Genomic DNA, 17282 nt, shown 5'->3' on the forward strand with positions numbered 1-17282 from the left:
ACCCGGAGTGCCTGGCAGCCGTCTCCCAGAAGCACCATGTTCTTGCCGTGTTTGCTGTGCAGCCGGTGAGCCACCCCTGTCACTAGCACAAGACAGAGTTAGCCTTCAACAAGAGAGTCTCACCTCCAGAGAGTACACAGTATGTTCTACAGAGCCCAGCAAAAACAGGGAAGTCGGTTTAAATTATACACATAAAAAAAAACAGTTAAGTATTAGTTAAAATGATCTTTTAGCTTTTGCAAAGGGACTTTTCTAAGTTCAAATGAGAACACTACTCCAGGTTGTGCCTATACAGTATATAATCATCAATTAGTAGTTCTATGCGGTTATGCACCTCCCGAACAGATATGTACACCTAGAAAGAACATGTAGGTGGGCAGAAACAAACACACGCACGCACGCACGCACACACAGCAGGTACCTGGGGAGTGGATGGGGAAGCTCTTCTCTGTGATGTTGCTGGTACACAGGCTGTTGTCCAGCGGCCCTGATGAGGTGGTGATGGAGACCTGGACACACTGACCATAGAGGTCAATCACTGCAAACACATCTGCAAGAGAGAGAGAGAGAGGGAGAGAGAGAGAGAGTGGGAGAGAGAGGGAGAGGAAGAGAGAGAGAGAGAGAGAGAGAGAGAGAGAGAAAGAGAGATAGGCAGATAGGCAGATGAAAGGGGGCTTCACCAGGTCCACCTGTGGTTCTATTTGACACAAACGAAGGTATACCTTAAATCTGAATGAGAAATTACAAAATGTCTGCTTCTGTGCATTTCCTTGCGCATGCGCATGTATTTTGTAGCTCTGTGTGACTCTGTGTGTGGTCTCTGCAAGCACCCTCTGTGCTTCCATATGCATGCCTGGGTTTCTGCATATTTGTATGTCTCCAAGGTGCGCTCCCTGATTGTAATCCAAAACACTTTTTGTCACATTTTGCTAATTGCTCCTCCGGGTCCTCTGGCTGTCTGCTTTGTGTGAGCGCTCAAAAAAAAACTGGTATCTGTTCACAGTCCTGGCCTTGCAAAGCCATAAACTATTGCAGCCAATCAACACATTACTTAAGAAGCATGGAAGCAGGGGGTGTAATTTGTTTGGCTGTTGAGCTCAAATATCAACAACATTAAGCCAGAATCGCAAACTGTGCTTTTAATGGTTGGCCTCATTTTTTCATGTTTCCCTGCTTATGTGTGTATGTGTCACAGAGAGCACTTTCACTTTCCCTTTCTTTTATCTCTTTCTCATTGGTCCTTACCTAAGGGCAGCCCCGTACAGGCCACGCCCTGGTCCACGCCATTTATGTAGTAGTGCAGGTCGCCGGTGGCCGAGCGCATCATGCCGATCCGCGACCCCGTGGTCAGCGAGTCTAAATCACAGCCGTAGTTATTCCGCATGGTGTTGCCGTCCTGCATGATGGCCGTGCCACTGAGGGAGGGAGACCCAGAGGTGGGGAAAAGAGGAGAAGCGAAAATGAGGGGAGGAGGGGAAAAGGGTAGGGGTGTCAACACACAGACGAGTACGAGAGGACCAAAAATAGACACAAACATTACACACATGCGTACGTGTACGTGTACACACGCACACACACACACACGGGCTGCACACACACACACACACACAAACGCACGCAAACGGGCATACCTGAGCATCCATGTGTCATAGTCTATATCGGTCATGGTGTTGGGAAACTCCAACTCCTCAGGCCTGATCGCAGTGACTCCTGAAAGCAAACACCAACACAGGCATGTTACACGGCCCAACAGGAACACGTCATCACAGAGCCTTTTAACACTCAGGCAAACAGGCCAGCCAACAAACATTAACATTAAAAACACCCCTCTCCCCCCCCCCCCTCACCTGCTTCTATTGACCCCGACCAGCGGTCCACCATCTTCTGAATCACAATCTCAAAGAGCTCTCCTTCTCGAAGGGACCTGGGGAAAAAAAACAAGCCATGGATATTTATAGGCGCTTTACTTTTAGCACTGAACTGTTAAAATATCATTTCAATAAGACGTCCTCAAAAAAACACTCCAAGAGAACAACTGTCCATTTCACTCCAGAGAGGCCATGACATGCGACCCCATGGGGTAAATAGAACACATTTCCATACACGCAACTGTTCATTAGTCACACTGAGTCATCTGCCCCATTTGTTTAACCAAAGGGTCTCAAAGAGAAGACCCTCTATCACTACTCGTGGTGTCTGGCAAAACAAGTGAGAAACATACTGGTTGTAGTGTACACATGAAACTGAGTAATATAATGTGTTCATGGGTGCACACGTCATAAATGGCATAATGATAGGCTGGTGTATGAAGTATAAAACGAGGACATCCAGGACTTTGTTCTTTGTTTGTGTCCGAGACCCACGTTAGGCATTTGTTGACACTGTTGACCCTATGGACCGCTGTCCATCTGTTTGTGTAAATAAGGAGCCCCTCACCTATTATCTGTTTGTGTAAACAAGGAGCCCCTCACCTATTATCTGTTTGTGTAAACAAGGAGCCCCTCACCTATTATCTGTTTGTGTAAACAAGGAGCCCCTCACCTATTGGAGATGACAATGGCATCATTGAACTCGCTGCGGCAGTTCTGTCGCAGTGCCGTTCGGCCGCCGTTGGTGATGACCGCGTTGGAGCCGTGGAGGTGGTGGAAGCGCAGGTCGTTGGTGGCGTTGCCGCCGCCGACCGAGCAGGGGCTTCCCGGCGACATGGCCATGGGGCCCTCCGAGCAGTCGTCCGGTAGGGGAGGGAGGTCAGCTGGAGAGGGAACGGGGGAAAGAGAGGGAGAAGAGTGAAGAATGAAAAAAAGACAAAGAACGAGAGATAGAGAAAGAGAGAGAGAGAGACAGAGAAAGAGACAGATAGAGAGAGACAACAAATATTGAAAAACAAGATGAAAAGAGGAAAAAAAGGAAATAGGAAAAGGCAGAGAATCAAGAAAAGATAGCAAGTCGGCATGAAAAGAGAGTCCAGGCCAAAGTATGAATGTGATGCAAATCTCCATCTCCTGCCTTATGTAACATTACCGCATTTCCATTCCATGCATAATACTAAGACATCAGGTCTTCTCAACTGAGGATGGCATCCTCCTTTAATCTCGGCACTTATTTCCTCTCTACCTCCCCTCCTTTTCCATCACTCTCTTACACTCTTGTTCCTCTCTCACCTCTTTTTATCTTCCTCCCTATCTCTCTTTTCTCTCCTCTCTTTATGTTTTTCTTTCTCACACTCTCTCTCTCTCTTACCCATATCATCCATGATGGTGGCCTGGGCGGCTTGTCCGTAGAGGTCCACGACGGCGTAGACGCAGGCCGGAACATTCCAGGCCGCGGGGCCCTGAGCCACACCGTTCACAAAGAAGTGCAGACTCCCGTCCTCCTTACGCACCACCCCCACAGTATCGCCCGCCTGGAGAGGAGGAGGGACGGAGGGAGGGAGGGAGAGAGGGGAGGAAGCATAGAAAAGAAGGATATAGATTGGGAGAGCAGAGGATAGAGAGTAGAGAGGAGAGAGGGAGGGAAACGGGAGAAAGGGAGGAATGAGAGACAAAAAGAAAAGCCAAAAGCAGAGGGAGGGAGGGAGAGAAAGGGCAAAAAGCAAATGATTGACATGCGACACCCTTCACATGCGTTTGTCTTAGAAAATAATTCCAGAACCTTTGAACTACAGAACTACAGAATCATTGTCAGATCCGTGGGGACGGGGACAAGAGATCCATCACTCACTTTGAGCCGGTCCAGGTTGTGCCCGTACTCGTCCAGGATGGTGGTGCCGTTATGCATCACCCCATTCCCCGTCATCATCCACGTCCCTGGAGAAAGGGGGGGAGGTTGGTCCGGTGAAGGATACAACGACAGACTACAACAAGCCTTCTAAAAGGCTTTGTGATTCATGAGTTGAGCTGCCCTACACATGCAGTCAGAGGTCAGAGAGGTCAGAGGTCAGAGGTCACTGGTCTGGAGAGGCTGACATCACTCCGGAGGGCATCAGATAGAGAAGCTAACTACAGCACTGATGGTGTGATGCCTACAGTGATATCATCAGCAGATCAGTTTAGGTCTGGCTAGGGGAAGTAGGCTTATGCTAGGCATTTGTGTGTAGCTGTGGATGTGTGCGTGTGTGTGTGTGCGTGTGTGTGTGCGTGCGTGTGTAGGGGTGTGTGTGTGTGTGTGTGTGTGTGTAGGTGTTTTGGGAGGAGGTTGTGCAATGATACGTTTTGTTTTACCTGAGCGCAGGTTGGTCATCGTAGATGGCAGCTGCAGGTAGGCGGGGTTATGCGTCGTCACGCCGATCTCGATGGAGCCCGCCCACTTATCCACCATCTTGTCGATGCGCACCTGGAACACTTCATTGGAGCGCAGCGGACGACTGCTCAGGACCACACCATGGTTGAAGTCGTCCGTCGCACTGTCCAAGGAAAAAGGAGATTGAAGACAGTGGAGACAATCGGCTTCAGTGGAACAGGAAATACAGAGGAAGAGTCCTTTCACCAAAAAACATGGAACCCTTATTAATACATATTAAAGAGAATGGTATTATTGTAGAAATGCGGAACATAGGTGGTTTATAGGTTTATTAAACAACATCAAGTCCACCAATTCTGTTATTAGTGGCCATCTTGTTTTTTTATACAGGTCATTATTAAAATCGATCCCCCAATAAGTCAGATAACTGGGCGACAATACATTAAAGTTTGCCTTGTAATGAGTAATGAATGATGATCAATATACTGTGTAAGATAACTTGGAGCCAAATAGGGCATATAAAGATCAAGGTTTACTCACTTAAGCTCAAAATGATTTGTGTGAAAATAAACCGATTCACTCACTGAGGGCGCAGTGCTGTCCTTCCATCACTAATGATGGCGGCCTTCTGCCCACAGTTGTGGTGGAACATCAGACGGTCCTGGGTCTCGGGGTCAGGGGTCAACGACAGTGAGGGCCGTGGCCGCCCAACATCAGGCGACAGCGCCCTCATTATGGCGTTGTTTCGCCGGAGACGTTCGCTATGGTTGTGGTTATGAACTATGGTAACCTTTACAGCCATACCGTAAAGGTCAACGACCCCGTAAACGACACCTGGCGTCTGAGCTGCAGCCACTCCTGCAACAAATCAACAAAAACAAAGAGTGAGTGTAAGGAGTAGAACACTGGGCCTTGTGTCCATTAGATGTGGTGGGTTATCCAAGTAACACATTTAAATTAGTAAGGGGATGACTGCTCAAGCAAACAACTGCTGAATTGTTAGGGAGAGAGTGATCGGTAGTAAGACGATAAAACGCAAGGGACCTGGTGACACTAGCCTGAGTGACGTTATGTAATCCATCATAATTGTTGCTTAGAAACAACACAAAAAGGAAAAACATTGACAACCAAAAGCACCACAAACTAAATATACTGTATGCATTAATTTTCAGAATACGAATCTGGCATTACTCCCAAGATTTAGCAGCACCTCACCTTGGTCAATGCCATTGATGTAGAAGTGCAGCGCGCCACTGGCTTTCCTCATTAGACCAATGTGATCTCCCTCCTAACAGACACAGACATTCAGACAGAGAGAGACAGAGACAGAGACAGAGAGAGAGTGAAAGAAAGAAAGAGAGAGAGAGAAAGAAAGGGAGGGAGAGAAAGAGAGAGAGAGAGAAAACAGCGGTTTGACCTCCAGTTATTCTTCTAAGACTGTTCACATGCAAGTAAGTACACAGAAGCACAAGAAGTATGCACAAGAAGTATGCACAGAAAAAATAAAACACACACAAACATGCCCAAACATACTCACTTGGAGTTCATCCAGGCTGAATTCACAGTACTCCCGTCGAGTACCTTTGCCATTGGTCAGAATACCACATCCACTCATCATTATCGTTCCTGTCGACACAAACGTGTAACGGCCTTTTAGATAACAAAGTCATTAAAGTCACCTGAGGACCGCATTTGGACTTCCCAGGTCATATATATTTAACAACAAGCTGTCAAACTAGGCACGTACCTGAACGTAGGTTGGTCATAGTTGCTGGGTAGTCCAGGTTGTTTGGGTTGTGCGTCGTCACACCGATCTCGATCGAACCTGACCACTTATCAACCAGTTTATCGATGCGGATCTGCACACAACATAGGAGAGTCGCATCAAACCCCAAGCACTCTACTGTGGGTGGTGGTTTCAAAGTATCAAAGTCACTGTGATAACTTTAAAATGGAGAAGTGCACTTCTTCTACTTGTTTTCCCTGCAGGGAGACTAAAATAGATCCAGTTCAAGGTTGCCTTAGGCCACTGGGAGAAAACACTGACACACTTTTAACTCTCAGGCCAGAAAACAAACACCTGAACTCTTAAACAGTTGTGAGGTGGTAAAGGCTAAACAGACCCAAATACCTAAAACACGCCGTATTTAGAGTACGTCAGAACAGTGTGTGTGTGTGTGTCTCAGTCTCTCTCTCTCTCTCTCTCTGTCTGTCTCTCTCTCTGTCTGTCTGTCTCTCTCTCTGTCTGTCTGTCTGTCTGTCTGTCTGTCTGTCTGTCTGTCTGTCTGTCTGTCTGTCTGTCTGTCTGTGTGTTTTGCCAGTCTTGCTATAATCCTCTCACACTCTGATCCTTCTCAGACCTCTTTCTCCCTTATCAGATCTCTTTCACACTCACTCCTTCACACACTCGCTCAGGCACGCATTACATCAAATCAAATCAAAATGGAATCACGCTTGTTTCATTGACGTGGACAAGGGAGTTTGTCATAGCCAAATCTGTGCATGTAAGGCATTTGGGTCTACAGCAAGAGGTTAACAGCAAAGCCAAGAAAACTTCATGTGTTTCCTCCTCGTACAGTTTCTCGTAAACCCCTATGTATCATTTCTTCGTCGCCCCACTCACCTCAAACATCTCGTTGTGCCGCAGCGGCCGGTTGGTCATGACCACGCCATTATTGAACTCGTCCAGCGGGCGCCGGCGCTCGGCCGTCTTGTTGTTGTTGCTCAGCTTGATCAGCGTGCCGCACTTCTCGTGGAACAGCAGCGCGTCGTTGGTCATCATGCTGCCCGATCCCATCCCGGCCGCACCTCCGCCTCCGCCCACGGGGCTGTGGCCCGTTCCCTCCCCGTTGGGTGTGGTTCCATCCCCACCGCCGCCGCCGCTGCTGCTGTTGTCCCCTCCACCCGGGCCCGTGCTGGCCCCGCTCGCCCCAGCCCTGGACGAGGACGTGTCCATGCTCCCCCTGGAAGAGTCTGAATCCCCCCCGACGCCTAGGTGCCCTCCGCCCTCATCCTCCGAGCGGTACAGCGAGACGATGGCGTTGTTGAAAACGTCGAACAGCTGGTGCTCCGTCAGCACTGCGAGGGTGGAGGGATGGGAGGTAGCAGACGGGTGAGGGGGGGGGGGGCATGGAGGTATGTATGAACAGCACGACAGATGGAGAGAGAATGCAGGTTTGGAAATGAAGTAAGGAGATGTGAAAGGCATAGCACAAGGTCAGAGAGCAGGACCAGATGGAGAGAAAGAAAAAATGCATGACGGACAAAAGCGGTTGCGGAGAAATTGATAACAGTGGTGAAAAGGAGAGGGGGGGGGCATGTCAGATTACCTGCCCCTAAATGACTGGCTTTATGTTTTGAAACAAACACAACAAATGCACGCAGGATTACTCTTACCCGTATCTGGCTCCAGAGTGTGGGGGAACTTGTCTGGTCGGCTGTGACTTCTTGAGAGACCAGATGCTGAGGCAAGAAAAGGAAACAACACACAGACTTTCAGAAACAGCCAAACAGGGTTGATCAACATGAATGATGGCATTCACTTCGTCCTTACCTTCCTCTGCGTTTCCGTTCACCAAAGCAGCTGCTTCTGCCGCTATAGCGTTTGAAATCACCGCATTGTCATGGTTACGGCGCGCTGCAGCTGCACGCCCCCTAGCGATGATTCCCTCTGCCGGCTCCTCTTCCTCCTCCTCCTCCTCCTCCTCGTCTTCCTCGTCCACCACACCCGCAACGTCCTCACTCTCGCCCCTCCCCTCGTCCTCACCCTCTCCGTCTGACGGCGGCTCGCAGCTCACCACAGTCACTTGCGTGCACTTGCCGTACAGGTCCACCACCGCCCAGAGCCGGGGCGGCAAGCCCGAGGCGGCGGGCCCGCAGTCCTGCCCGTTGACCCACAGGTGGAGATACCCGCGGCTGTCCCTCTGGATGCCAACGCGGTCGCCTTCGGCCAGCTGGTCCAGGTCACGGCCGTACTCCTCCAGCACCGAGCGCCCGTCCTTCAGTACCGAGCAACCAGACACGATCCACGAGCCACCCTTCAGCCCTGTGGCGCTACTGGGGAAGTCCAGTGCCGCAGGGTCTAGCGCCGTCACACCGATCTCGATGGAGCCGCTCCACGAGTTCACCTGGGTGGATCGGGGGGGGAAGAGAAGACAAGCCCGTTTAACTGTGGGTTCTATTCCACTTCACAGACCATCTTTTTCAAAAATATTGAAGTGTATAATACGCTGCATTGTAATTCACTATGGATGTAAAACCTCGGGGTAAAAATAGCAGGAGAGCGCTACCGAGTTTGGCTTCTCCAATAACCCAGTGCTGGGAGAGAAAAAGTAGCTCAATGTCAGGAGGGAAGTGGTTCAATGTCAGGAAATACATTCAGCTGGTGCAAAGGGGTGGAAGACTATCCATGGCGGATAATATGACGGATAGAGACGAGATGCGCTGCTACTCAGTCCACAGTGAGTTAGTGGTGGATACACAACATTCTCAGTCACTTAAAAAAAAAAAAAACAATGCCCTGTCATCACTAGGGGTCTGCTACTTTTCCTACATTTGTAACTAGTCTGTGCTTAGTTTGTACCTAGGCTCATCCCAGATCATCCCTTCACTGCTTGCTGCCAGGTTTAACGAGTAAATCCAACGGAAACACAAAAACAACTACGCTGTGTTCCAGCACGCGTTAACATTCCAACAGAGTTGCCATGGAGTTCTGCTATGACAGCCACACGTGTCTCAGAACTGGAGCGAAAACCTCTGCACTCCTGTCTCTCCGAACTATGCCTTATCTCTTTGCACATCCCCGCCTCCTGGTATTAGCCTACATTCAGGTGCTGCCGTACCTCCGGCAAAACAAAACCACAACCGGGTTGCTGCTGTATCAGAAGAGGCGGATCAGATTTCAAACACAGATCTCTATCTCTCTCCGCTCTCTGTTCTTGAGTGCGCTCTTATTTCCCACCTCCATTCCCACTTCCTCCTCCTCCTTCTAATCTTCCTCCTCTTCCTCTACACTCTGGGCACAGATTTTGCCTGTCCACTCGGTGCTATGTAAGGCAGTAGTACACCAGCTGGACAGATCTAGGTTAGGGAGTTGAGAAGTCGACAATGGGTGTGCTCGCCCAGTGATGCTAAGGAGATCTCCCTCTGTTCTCTCCCTCTCTTTTGAAAGCCTTATCTGCCAATCCATCTGTCTGTCTGTCTCTCACTCTTCTTCTCCATCTCTCTCTCCATTGCTCTTATCTGTTTATGTAACCACGGTCTGACCAGTGATCTGAAGCTGCTTTTTGGCACTCCATCTTCCACTCTCTAGGATGATGCCCTACAAAGCCACGCAGCCAACGAGCCCTTGCTGTCCTGGTCCAATATAAAATATATTGCAATGCTTTTTATGTTCACTTGTTTTCGTCCAATCAACATTCGATTCGATCATGTCTATATACTCAATCCCGAAACCAGGACAACACTATAAACAGTTGGGCAGCATCGGGGATGGCATTATGCTCAGCCCTGTCAAAGTTATTCTCGCGCATCGATTTCCCCGTGTACAATTATGGACTACAGGATCTGCTTGTGGCATGAAGCGACGATACTGTAGCTTTCTATTCATTTTATCGGTTTGGAAAAACGGTTTGCATGCGTCGCATAGCTTACGTTCTTGAACTTAAGGACATTAGACAGTGGAAATATAAGGTGCCCGAGATACCGTAAAAAGAACGATGGTTTAGTTAACACCCCGACATCATACTGGAAGAACCTTTGGAAAAATAGCGCTCATGGGAGATGTGGCATCAGTGACATTGACTACAGCGACAACAGGCTAACCTATTCATTTCATGTTGTTGAAAACGAAGTAGTGACAGATAACAGGTTACGCAGGCGTAGAAAAAGAATAGAAATCATATGAATACAATCACACCCGACGGACCGAAGATACAATGACATTATGCAAAGGGCAGGCATCGCGCATGTCCAGCTGACTGTAGCAAGCTAACACAGATGGCAAATTACAATATGAAAGTTATCAAATATTAAGCACCGGCCAGTTTTTGTAGGGCACAGTATATATTGCAATTTAAAACCGATGGAGGAAACGAAAGCCAACCAACCAAACACAAGGTCATTCATGGAAAGAGACCGTACAATAAACGTTATTCCATTTCGGATGAATTAAACGATGAAGATAAATTCCAAACATCGCTCCAATATTAATCTACTTAGCTAGCCTATTTGATGCAAGCTGGTCAGCGTGGTGTCATTGGTAGCTGAGTATGATGTCCTGCAAAGACAGTACCTTAGGGTTAACCTCGCGTGTCGTTAGCTACCGTTAGATTGTTTACGTCCACATAGGTACCCATATATTCCGAGCACTGTCCTTCGAGGTCTGAGCTAGAATAATAACAAGTGGACATACTTACTATGGATACATTTAAGGAGGTCCCAAGTGCACAAATTCAACACCGACGCATCTTATGCATTTGACGTGTGTGGTCAGATCTGGCTAACCACAGGTTAATGTTAACCCTCGTTATACCAAACATTAGCTATACATTGAATCCTTGCTAGCTAACACTCACCATTGAATGTAACGAAACGTCACTACTAAAAAAAATCTGAGCCTATGGAGTTAAGTTATATTAAGATGCAAAATATTTTTGCAGGACCTGACTGTTTGGCTTATTTGTGTGCCTACCAAGCCTATGCAAGCTAACGTTGAAAAAAATCTCAAAGCCCCCCTCGCATGCTAGCTTGATGCATTTGACAGCAACAGTAGGTTAGCTGATCATATATCGATACGTGATCGCACTCTGTTCACATATGTGCACGTCTTAACTTGAGAGTAGTGCCAATAAATTATATAGTTTGTTCATACTTGATGGCCAAATCACATGTTACGTGTAACGTCAACTCAAATATAATGAACAGGACAACCATGCAGCAGTGATGGCTAGCTGGCAGCCACTTGCTAGCTACTGACTTGACACTGCCTTGATCACTAGCAAGCGAGCTGTCTCCTGAGCTTGATGTTTACAAGGAGGCACTCTGTGAGTGTGCGAATCTGTTAACGTTGGCAGGCTGGCTAGCTAACTGACGGCTAATGAAACCACTGAACTTTATTTTGTGACCAGGAATCTCTGTTAAAGGAAAATGCAAGAAAGTCTGCTAGTCAACAGTGTTCGTTAGGAACTGTCCAGCCCAACACGCCCATGCAATATGATCGGCACTGCAGACACAAGAACCCGGGTCCCACTCTGCTCCCAACGCATTCCCACCTCACACTTTCACCGCTAGTGACATATTTGTTTACCTTCTTGTCGATCCGAACAGTAAAGACATCGCGATCCCTAAGTGGCTCCCGACTTAGGACCAAACCATGATTAAATTCCTGAACTGGCTGATTACGCTGGGCAGTTCGGTTCGAATTCGAAAGGCCGATCAGCTTTCCGCTGCGCGGGTGCAGCTCAGCCGCCATCTTCGCTGGGCGGCACGGTTCGCGACACTGTTTTTACGACAAGACAATACCTATCAGTTGGTTTCTAATCAAATATGGTTTACGGCAGAAGGTAAACCATACCCATTTTACGGCAGTGAGGCAGCGAGTTATGACAAAACCTTAGCATATTATCAGCAAAGCGCACACGACATCTGTAACTCAGTCGTGCGATTATTTTCAGCAGCAACTGAAATTATCCACACGTTCACCATATCAGCGAGTTTATCGCAATAAGGTGACTCAGCACTTTTATTTAGGCAACTGTGTAGGCTATCGAAAGGCATAATTGTAAAAATTGTATTCTTGCCTATCTCAAACAGGACAGCGGTACAAACTGTTATGTATTCAAGAATAGAATGAAAATAATGAAATTCGAATGGCTCCGTTTACCCAAAAAGGATCGTTTCAATAAGGTAATCTAAAATATTGTAATTCTGTACAGCCTGACATTAGTCTATAACCAACGCTTGATGTAATAGGCCCACAGCTGCACCTGTAATGGGTTTTCTCTCATTTGCTGTCCACCAGAGGGCGATGCATGAACGAATAACCCATTTCACCTGCCTGGTTCTGTCATTTCCCTACAAACACACCTCAAGGTATTTAAGATACTTAATAGTAAGCCTACAGTTCAGAGTGAAGTCTGCCCATAGAAAAATCAGCTTGGTGTGCCCTGAAAATACAAAAAGGTTTCTAATAAATGACTATATTACGTTATTAGGTCAGCTAACCTTTTCTTTCGTTAGATGTACAGAGATCTTTAACATAATTCAAGATGGCCTATGTTCCATGTCAGGCCTGTGGCCAGTTTACTACAATCACCCCCACAGGAAAACCATCTGCAAAGATCATTATGTTTGAATTTCAAAGCAAAAGATCAGCAGAAAATCATAAAATGGTCTTTACTGAATAAGTGGGCATGTCCATAATCTTCCACGTACAGCAGTTCATCCCACACCACGTCCCAATATGAGGTGTATTTTTTACATTTTCCGTGCAGGCAGATATAATAACAGCATGGATTATTAAGTAGTAATGCACACTTACTACCACACTTAATATTACCACACTCCGATATATTCATTGTGTTTCGCAAGGAAGCAAAAACAAGAGAGATAGAAGATAGATTTAAATTTATTTTAAATATATTTTTAAACAGCGCAAATGTATTTAAACAGGACAGCTGTGGGAAGACACAGATGCGTCTTTGAACAAGGCCTGGTCCAAATCTACTTTTTGTCCTTGGACAAAAATTGTGTCTAGACAGCCCTCCATGTACTCAGAGCCCGCGTAATCAGCACCGTCTCCTGAAAAAAGTGAGTTTGAAATGCCCATGTTTATTTTAATATACAGTGTACACCATCATTTAAAGTTTAAATTCCTAACTGTCATGATAGAAGGGTAATTTTAATGGTATGTTCTAATATCATGCCGTAACCTCGGCCAGAGATTTCCCAGATCAAAACATAGGTAGTTGACATTGAAAGAATAAACGTACCTGGTACTCCACCAAAAGCAAGAAGCATTCCTTTTTTCCACTGTGCCAAGATACTGCTAAAGTCATCATCAATGACTACCTTGTGACTTCCTTTTACTTTTGTTTCAAAGCTCATTGAGGTTTTTTGGATGATCACGTCAAAGCTAATGAAGTCCTTATCAAAGTTCAGGACAGCAATGGTGTCTGTTTTGACTTTCAAAGCCATCATCTGGAACAGGGAAAAAAAAGAAGGAACATATGTATAAAACTAGTGAACACTTTACATGCACAGACATTTTTAAAGAAGCGGGGGAAAACATGCACACATACAATCATCCAGAAAATACTTTTGCCTTGTCAGCTTTTTATGTTTTATTCACTGTCTGAAATCTATAGCGTGACATGCATTTGTGTTAATGGACAGAAATGTGAAATTATGACATGAGATAAACTAAAATGACCCATATAGGTGAGAGACTGAACTGACAACTATCGGAACCATTTCAGTAATTTGTGTATTTATACACAAATTGTCAGTTAATCTAAAGAGGAGGTATATGCATGCAGGAAGTCATGTAGTGTTTGTTGAAGTTTTTCTTGTTCTTGTTCTTGTTCTTCTTCTTCTTCTTTTTTTTCTTCTTCTTCTTCTTCTTCTTCTTCTTCTAATTCCTCTTTTTGGTCAGCGTCTGCGATATCATATACTTAGACTTCGCTAATCTACATGAAACTTGGTGTGGTTCTAGCCCCACGTGGCTGATACGGAATATAAGGTTGGGTAAGGTCAAAGCACTTCTTGAGCAATAGCTAAAAAAACGGTTTGCCAAACAGTTAGAAATTTGTATGGCAAGCTCACCTTTAGGAGGCGTATTATCCTAGCTCGTCACAATTCATTTGTGGAGTGGCGCCACCTAGTGGATAATATTCAAAGCAGAAATCTAGCGCTTCACTAGTCAATATCTTGTGATGCAAAGGTTCAAACTTTCGCATGCAATTTGACACCCTGCATCTCTACCTCATTCTTTGGATGCATGCCAAATTTCATGAAATTGGCACCATTTGGCTCACACAACAAAATGGCCACCAGCAGCCAATCAAATCTAAGGCAGCCAATATATGCCTGTGTGAATGGTCAATCTTAATGAAATTTTGTAGGTTCATTCATAGTGGCATATAGAAGTTATCCAATTCCAAACAAATCATCATTAAGTTGTTGCTATAACAAGCTACAGCATGTTTTCCTCTGTTCCTCTGTTTTCCTCTGTTCCTCTGATATATGGTATTGTCTGTCCTCAAAATTAATTTTGTCTTTAAATCCTTACGTAACATTTACAACATTCACATGGTCCTCTTTCACCCGTTGAAGCGGTCAAATCATTCAATCTTTTACTATTTGGGGCAGTTTGAACATTCTGCTTGGAATAAGTTATTATTATGTTGGTGTATACCCCTGTTCTGTCATAAATGTTGATAGTTGTACGTCTATAAGTAGCATTTACTCTACATTTAGTATTGTTTTCAAACATATTCTTGCCTAATTCTAATAACCCTACAATGTAATCCTACATTTTCTATATACATGCATATTTTTCATAACTTTGTATATAAATGGCAAATACAGTTATACAATAACTCACTTTGTGGCTTTATCCCTCTGCATTTAGCTGCTTAATTATATGACAGTTGATAGTTATTGACAGTTTATCATTTTCTTTCCATTTTAAATGCTAATAACATTTATTTATAGTAATCCCAACTAGAACTCTATCCCAATTTCTGGCGAAAGCAGAGCATTTCACATTAATAATTCATGTCAATGAAGGAAAGCGTAAAGACTCACTAATGAACTAAACGAATAAAATATCTAAACTATCAGTCTGGCTGAAGGAGCTGTACCCCAGAGTCGGTGTCTTCAGCCACACTCAGGATTGGTGAAGGTGATTCATACGGCCGCATGGAGAGTATAGTCCCATTCAATGTCTTTGAAGATGTATTTACAGTTATGATGATCCCCTTTTCCTCTGGATCAACTCCAGGAAAGTCTGTGAGAGGAACGTTTTCCATGAGTTAATATGCACTGACTCCTGCTATCTTATTTTAAGTACCTGACTGTTTGTTGCATAACACAGCCTACAATGAATTTAATCACAGTTTGGGGCGATGCTTCTAGCAACCTGTTACACTATATGTAAGATGTTTGAAATATTACATGAATACCTTCAAAAGAGACTGTATCAGAATGTTCAAATCTCATTCTCTTTTTAATAATTTCCTCTATTCATTATCTTTTATTTTATTAAAATTATAATTTGAATTCCTTCCTGTTCCCTTTCCTTCTGAACTGGTCCTCACCGGAGGTGTTGAAGATGGCCAGCCCAGTCCCGGGGAAGAAGCTCCCTGTTTTGATGTTCGTAAAGCAAGGCATGGCCGTCTTCCTTGGAGCGCTGTCCCATGGAGTGCTGATGTTCAGCCAGTGGCCTCCTTGAACACACCCATCCAGCAGAGGATTGAACTAAACACGTAACAACAGGTAATGACAAGGACAGGACACGAGAAGAGGGGGATGAGCCAAGTAGTAGCAAGAGAAAGAGAAAGAAAAAGGAGGAATTAGCTAGGCTATGAAAATGTAGCTGGGGGAATTCCCTTTGAATCACCCCACCACTGAACAACACTGATTAGGAGGGTTTGAGCGGAGGACCCACTGGGACGAGAAGCTTCTTCTCATCGATCAAGATGCCCCCGAGAGCTAACCGGATGAGTCCCTCCCGTGTGTCCGGCTGGTCTGTGTGCAGGCCCACCACCAGTTCCCGCTTGTTGTCGACCTCCAGCACCACAAACGTGTCCTCGCTGCGGAGTTCAACCTGTCAGGTAACCCACCAGAGGAAGCCACCAGTCAAACAAACCACATTCGACAAGAACAAGAACCCATACTCAAAAGTGTAGAGATGTATTTGCTAAGTAAGTAAGGTTTAATGGGGGTCTATTTAAAAAATAAGAGTTTGTTGATCTCTTTGTTATGAGAGCTTGTTATGAATATGTTATTATGAACTTTAAAGGGACCATACATTAAGGAGGGCCCTAAGATTGATAGTTCCATACAAGACAATTATAGACTTTACGTTATTAAAAATAATCACCAAATAGTCAGACCCCAATGATATTAAGCCTACCTTATGCCAGAGGCCATCATTTAGTTTGGGGCCACCCACCACAGACACCTTCATGTGTGCCTTCCCAATCTGCATCTCTGGGATACCCTCTCGGAGAGAGAGAACAAACCAGTCATTCCCATCCCTCGTGTCCCCATAGAATATGGCACCCTCCGGATCAAAAGTCCGAAAAGAAAAATAGGACGTGATGCTGGCCAGGAAAGGTGAAATGACGGGATGTTAGTACAAAAAAAAACAGACAAATCAGGTTACAAACTCATCAAGTAAAAAATAATCCATTTGCAGAAAGAAACTAACCTTTGGATTTCAGTGAGAGGGGTACTAAGGCTCATGAAAGGAGTCCACGTGCGTTCTCTGTTACCAAGATTGATGAGTCCTCCACCCTCAATCTCTCCCAAATGAACAGACAGCAAATAAGATCACAGAACTCCCCAGACTGCAACTTAAACCCCTTGCAAAATATGAATCTAGCAGGACAGGATATTAACATACTATCTAACATACTAACAAACATTTGATCACCTGATGAATGATGTTTCATAATCAGTGTGCCATTAAATGTTCGACACTTACCTTTCCCATCACTGCATCCACTTCACACCTTCCTGGTGGAACACACAAAATCACCAAAAGCAACACACCTAAAACAGCCCTGGTGAGACCCATTTTGGAAGAGATAGTGTGTTGTCCTGGAGAGATAGTGTGTTGTCCTGGTGTGTCGACCCACAGGCATCCAGTTGAGTCCTTAACTGACCTCTCAGTAGCCTCTGACTATTGACTGATATAGTGGCGGCCAGTCCCCTTGCCCCCAATCTCACCAAGAAAGACAAATATGGCAATGTCAAAAACCGGGTGTTATTCTATTTGCTTGTGTGGGGGGGGGGGGAGAGGCAGAGGCCAGAGAGAG

The 17282-nt window shown here is 45.6% G+C and overlaps 2 protein-coding genes across 3 annotated transcripts in view; both read right to left on the minus strand.

Moving 5' to 3' along the window:
* Positions 1 to 11752, minus strand: part of neurl4 (neuralized E3 ubiquitin protein ligase 4) — a 22774-nt gene extending 11022 nt beyond the window's left edge. The window contains exons 1-17 of one of the 2 annotated variants that reach the window (XM_031585286.2): positions 11546 to 11752; positions 7793 to 8366; positions 7636 to 7701; positions 6863 to 7317; positions 5987 to 6098; positions 5777 to 5865; positions 5455 to 5527; positions 4824 to 5097; positions 4221 to 4402; positions 3721 to 3806; positions 3241 to 3403; positions 2542 to 2752; positions 1848 to 1924; positions 1632 to 1710; positions 1246 to 1415; positions 422 to 550; positions 1 to 76 (exon numbers count right to left, since the gene is read on the minus strand). The exon at positions 1 to 76 is cut by the window's left edge and continues 64 nt beyond it. In XM_031585286.2, coding sequence (XP_031441146.1) covers positions 1 to 76; positions 422 to 550; positions 1246 to 1415; positions 1632 to 1710; positions 1848 to 1924; positions 2542 to 2752; positions 3241 to 3403; positions 3721 to 3806; positions 4221 to 4402; positions 4824 to 5097; positions 5455 to 5527; positions 5777 to 5865; positions 5987 to 6098; positions 6863 to 7317; positions 7636 to 7701; positions 7793 to 8366; positions 11546 to 11710 — 2981 coding nt within the window. In that variant the 5' untranslated portion in view covers positions 11711 to 11752. Of the gene's footprint in view, positions 83 to 421; positions 551 to 1245; positions 1416 to 1631; positions 1711 to 1847; positions 1925 to 2541; positions 2753 to 3240; positions 3404 to 3720; positions 3807 to 4220; positions 4403 to 4823; positions 5098 to 5454; positions 5528 to 5776; positions 5866 to 5986; positions 6099 to 6862; positions 7318 to 7635; positions 7702 to 7792; positions 8367 to 11545 lie in introns of both variants that reach the window. The other variant, XM_031585285.2, reaches the window with a different exon arrangement.
* Positions 11753 to 12847: 1095 nt separating this feature from the next.
* shbg (sex hormone-binding globulin) lies at positions 12848 to 17151 on the minus strand. The gene is made up of 8 exons (XM_012835445.3): positions 16949 to 17151; positions 16673 to 16764; positions 16376 to 16565; positions 15908 to 16066; positions 15558 to 15717; positions 15102 to 15247; positions 13230 to 13437; positions 12848 to 13038 (listed from the first exon to the last, which is right to left on the minus strand). The coding sequence occupies exons 1-8, from the start codon at positions 17039 to 17041 to the stop codon at positions 12902 to 12904; spliced, it is 1185 nt and encodes a 394-aa protein (XP_012690899.1). The 5' UTR covers positions 17042 to 17151; the 3' UTR covers positions 12848 to 12901.
* Between the last annotated feature and the right edge of the window lie 131 nt (positions 17152 to 17282).

This window comes from Clupea harengus, chromosome 18, assembly GCF_900700415.2.
Source record: "Clupea harengus chromosome 18, Ch_v2.0.2, whole genome shotgun sequence".
Lineage (NCBI taxonomy): Eukaryota > Metazoa > Chordata > Actinopteri > Clupeiformes > Clupeidae > Clupea > Clupea harengus.

What these genes read in the sequence shown, in the direction of transcription:
- shbg (XM_012835445.3), bottom strand. Translation starts at nt 17,041, where the DNA reads ATGGGTCTCACCAGGGCTGTTTTAGGTGTGTTGCTTTTGGTGATTTTG. An exon ending in CCTCTCACTGAAATCCAAAG is followed by an intron (nt 16,566 to 16,672) that starts GTTAGTTTCTTT and finishes TTTCCTGGCCAG; the next exon opens with CATCACGTCCTATTTTTCTT. An exon ending in GGCCATCTTCAACACCTCCG is followed by an intron (nt 15,248 to 15,557) that starts GTGAGGACCAGT and finishes TTCCTCTCACAG; the next exon opens with ACTTTCCTGGAGTTGATCCA.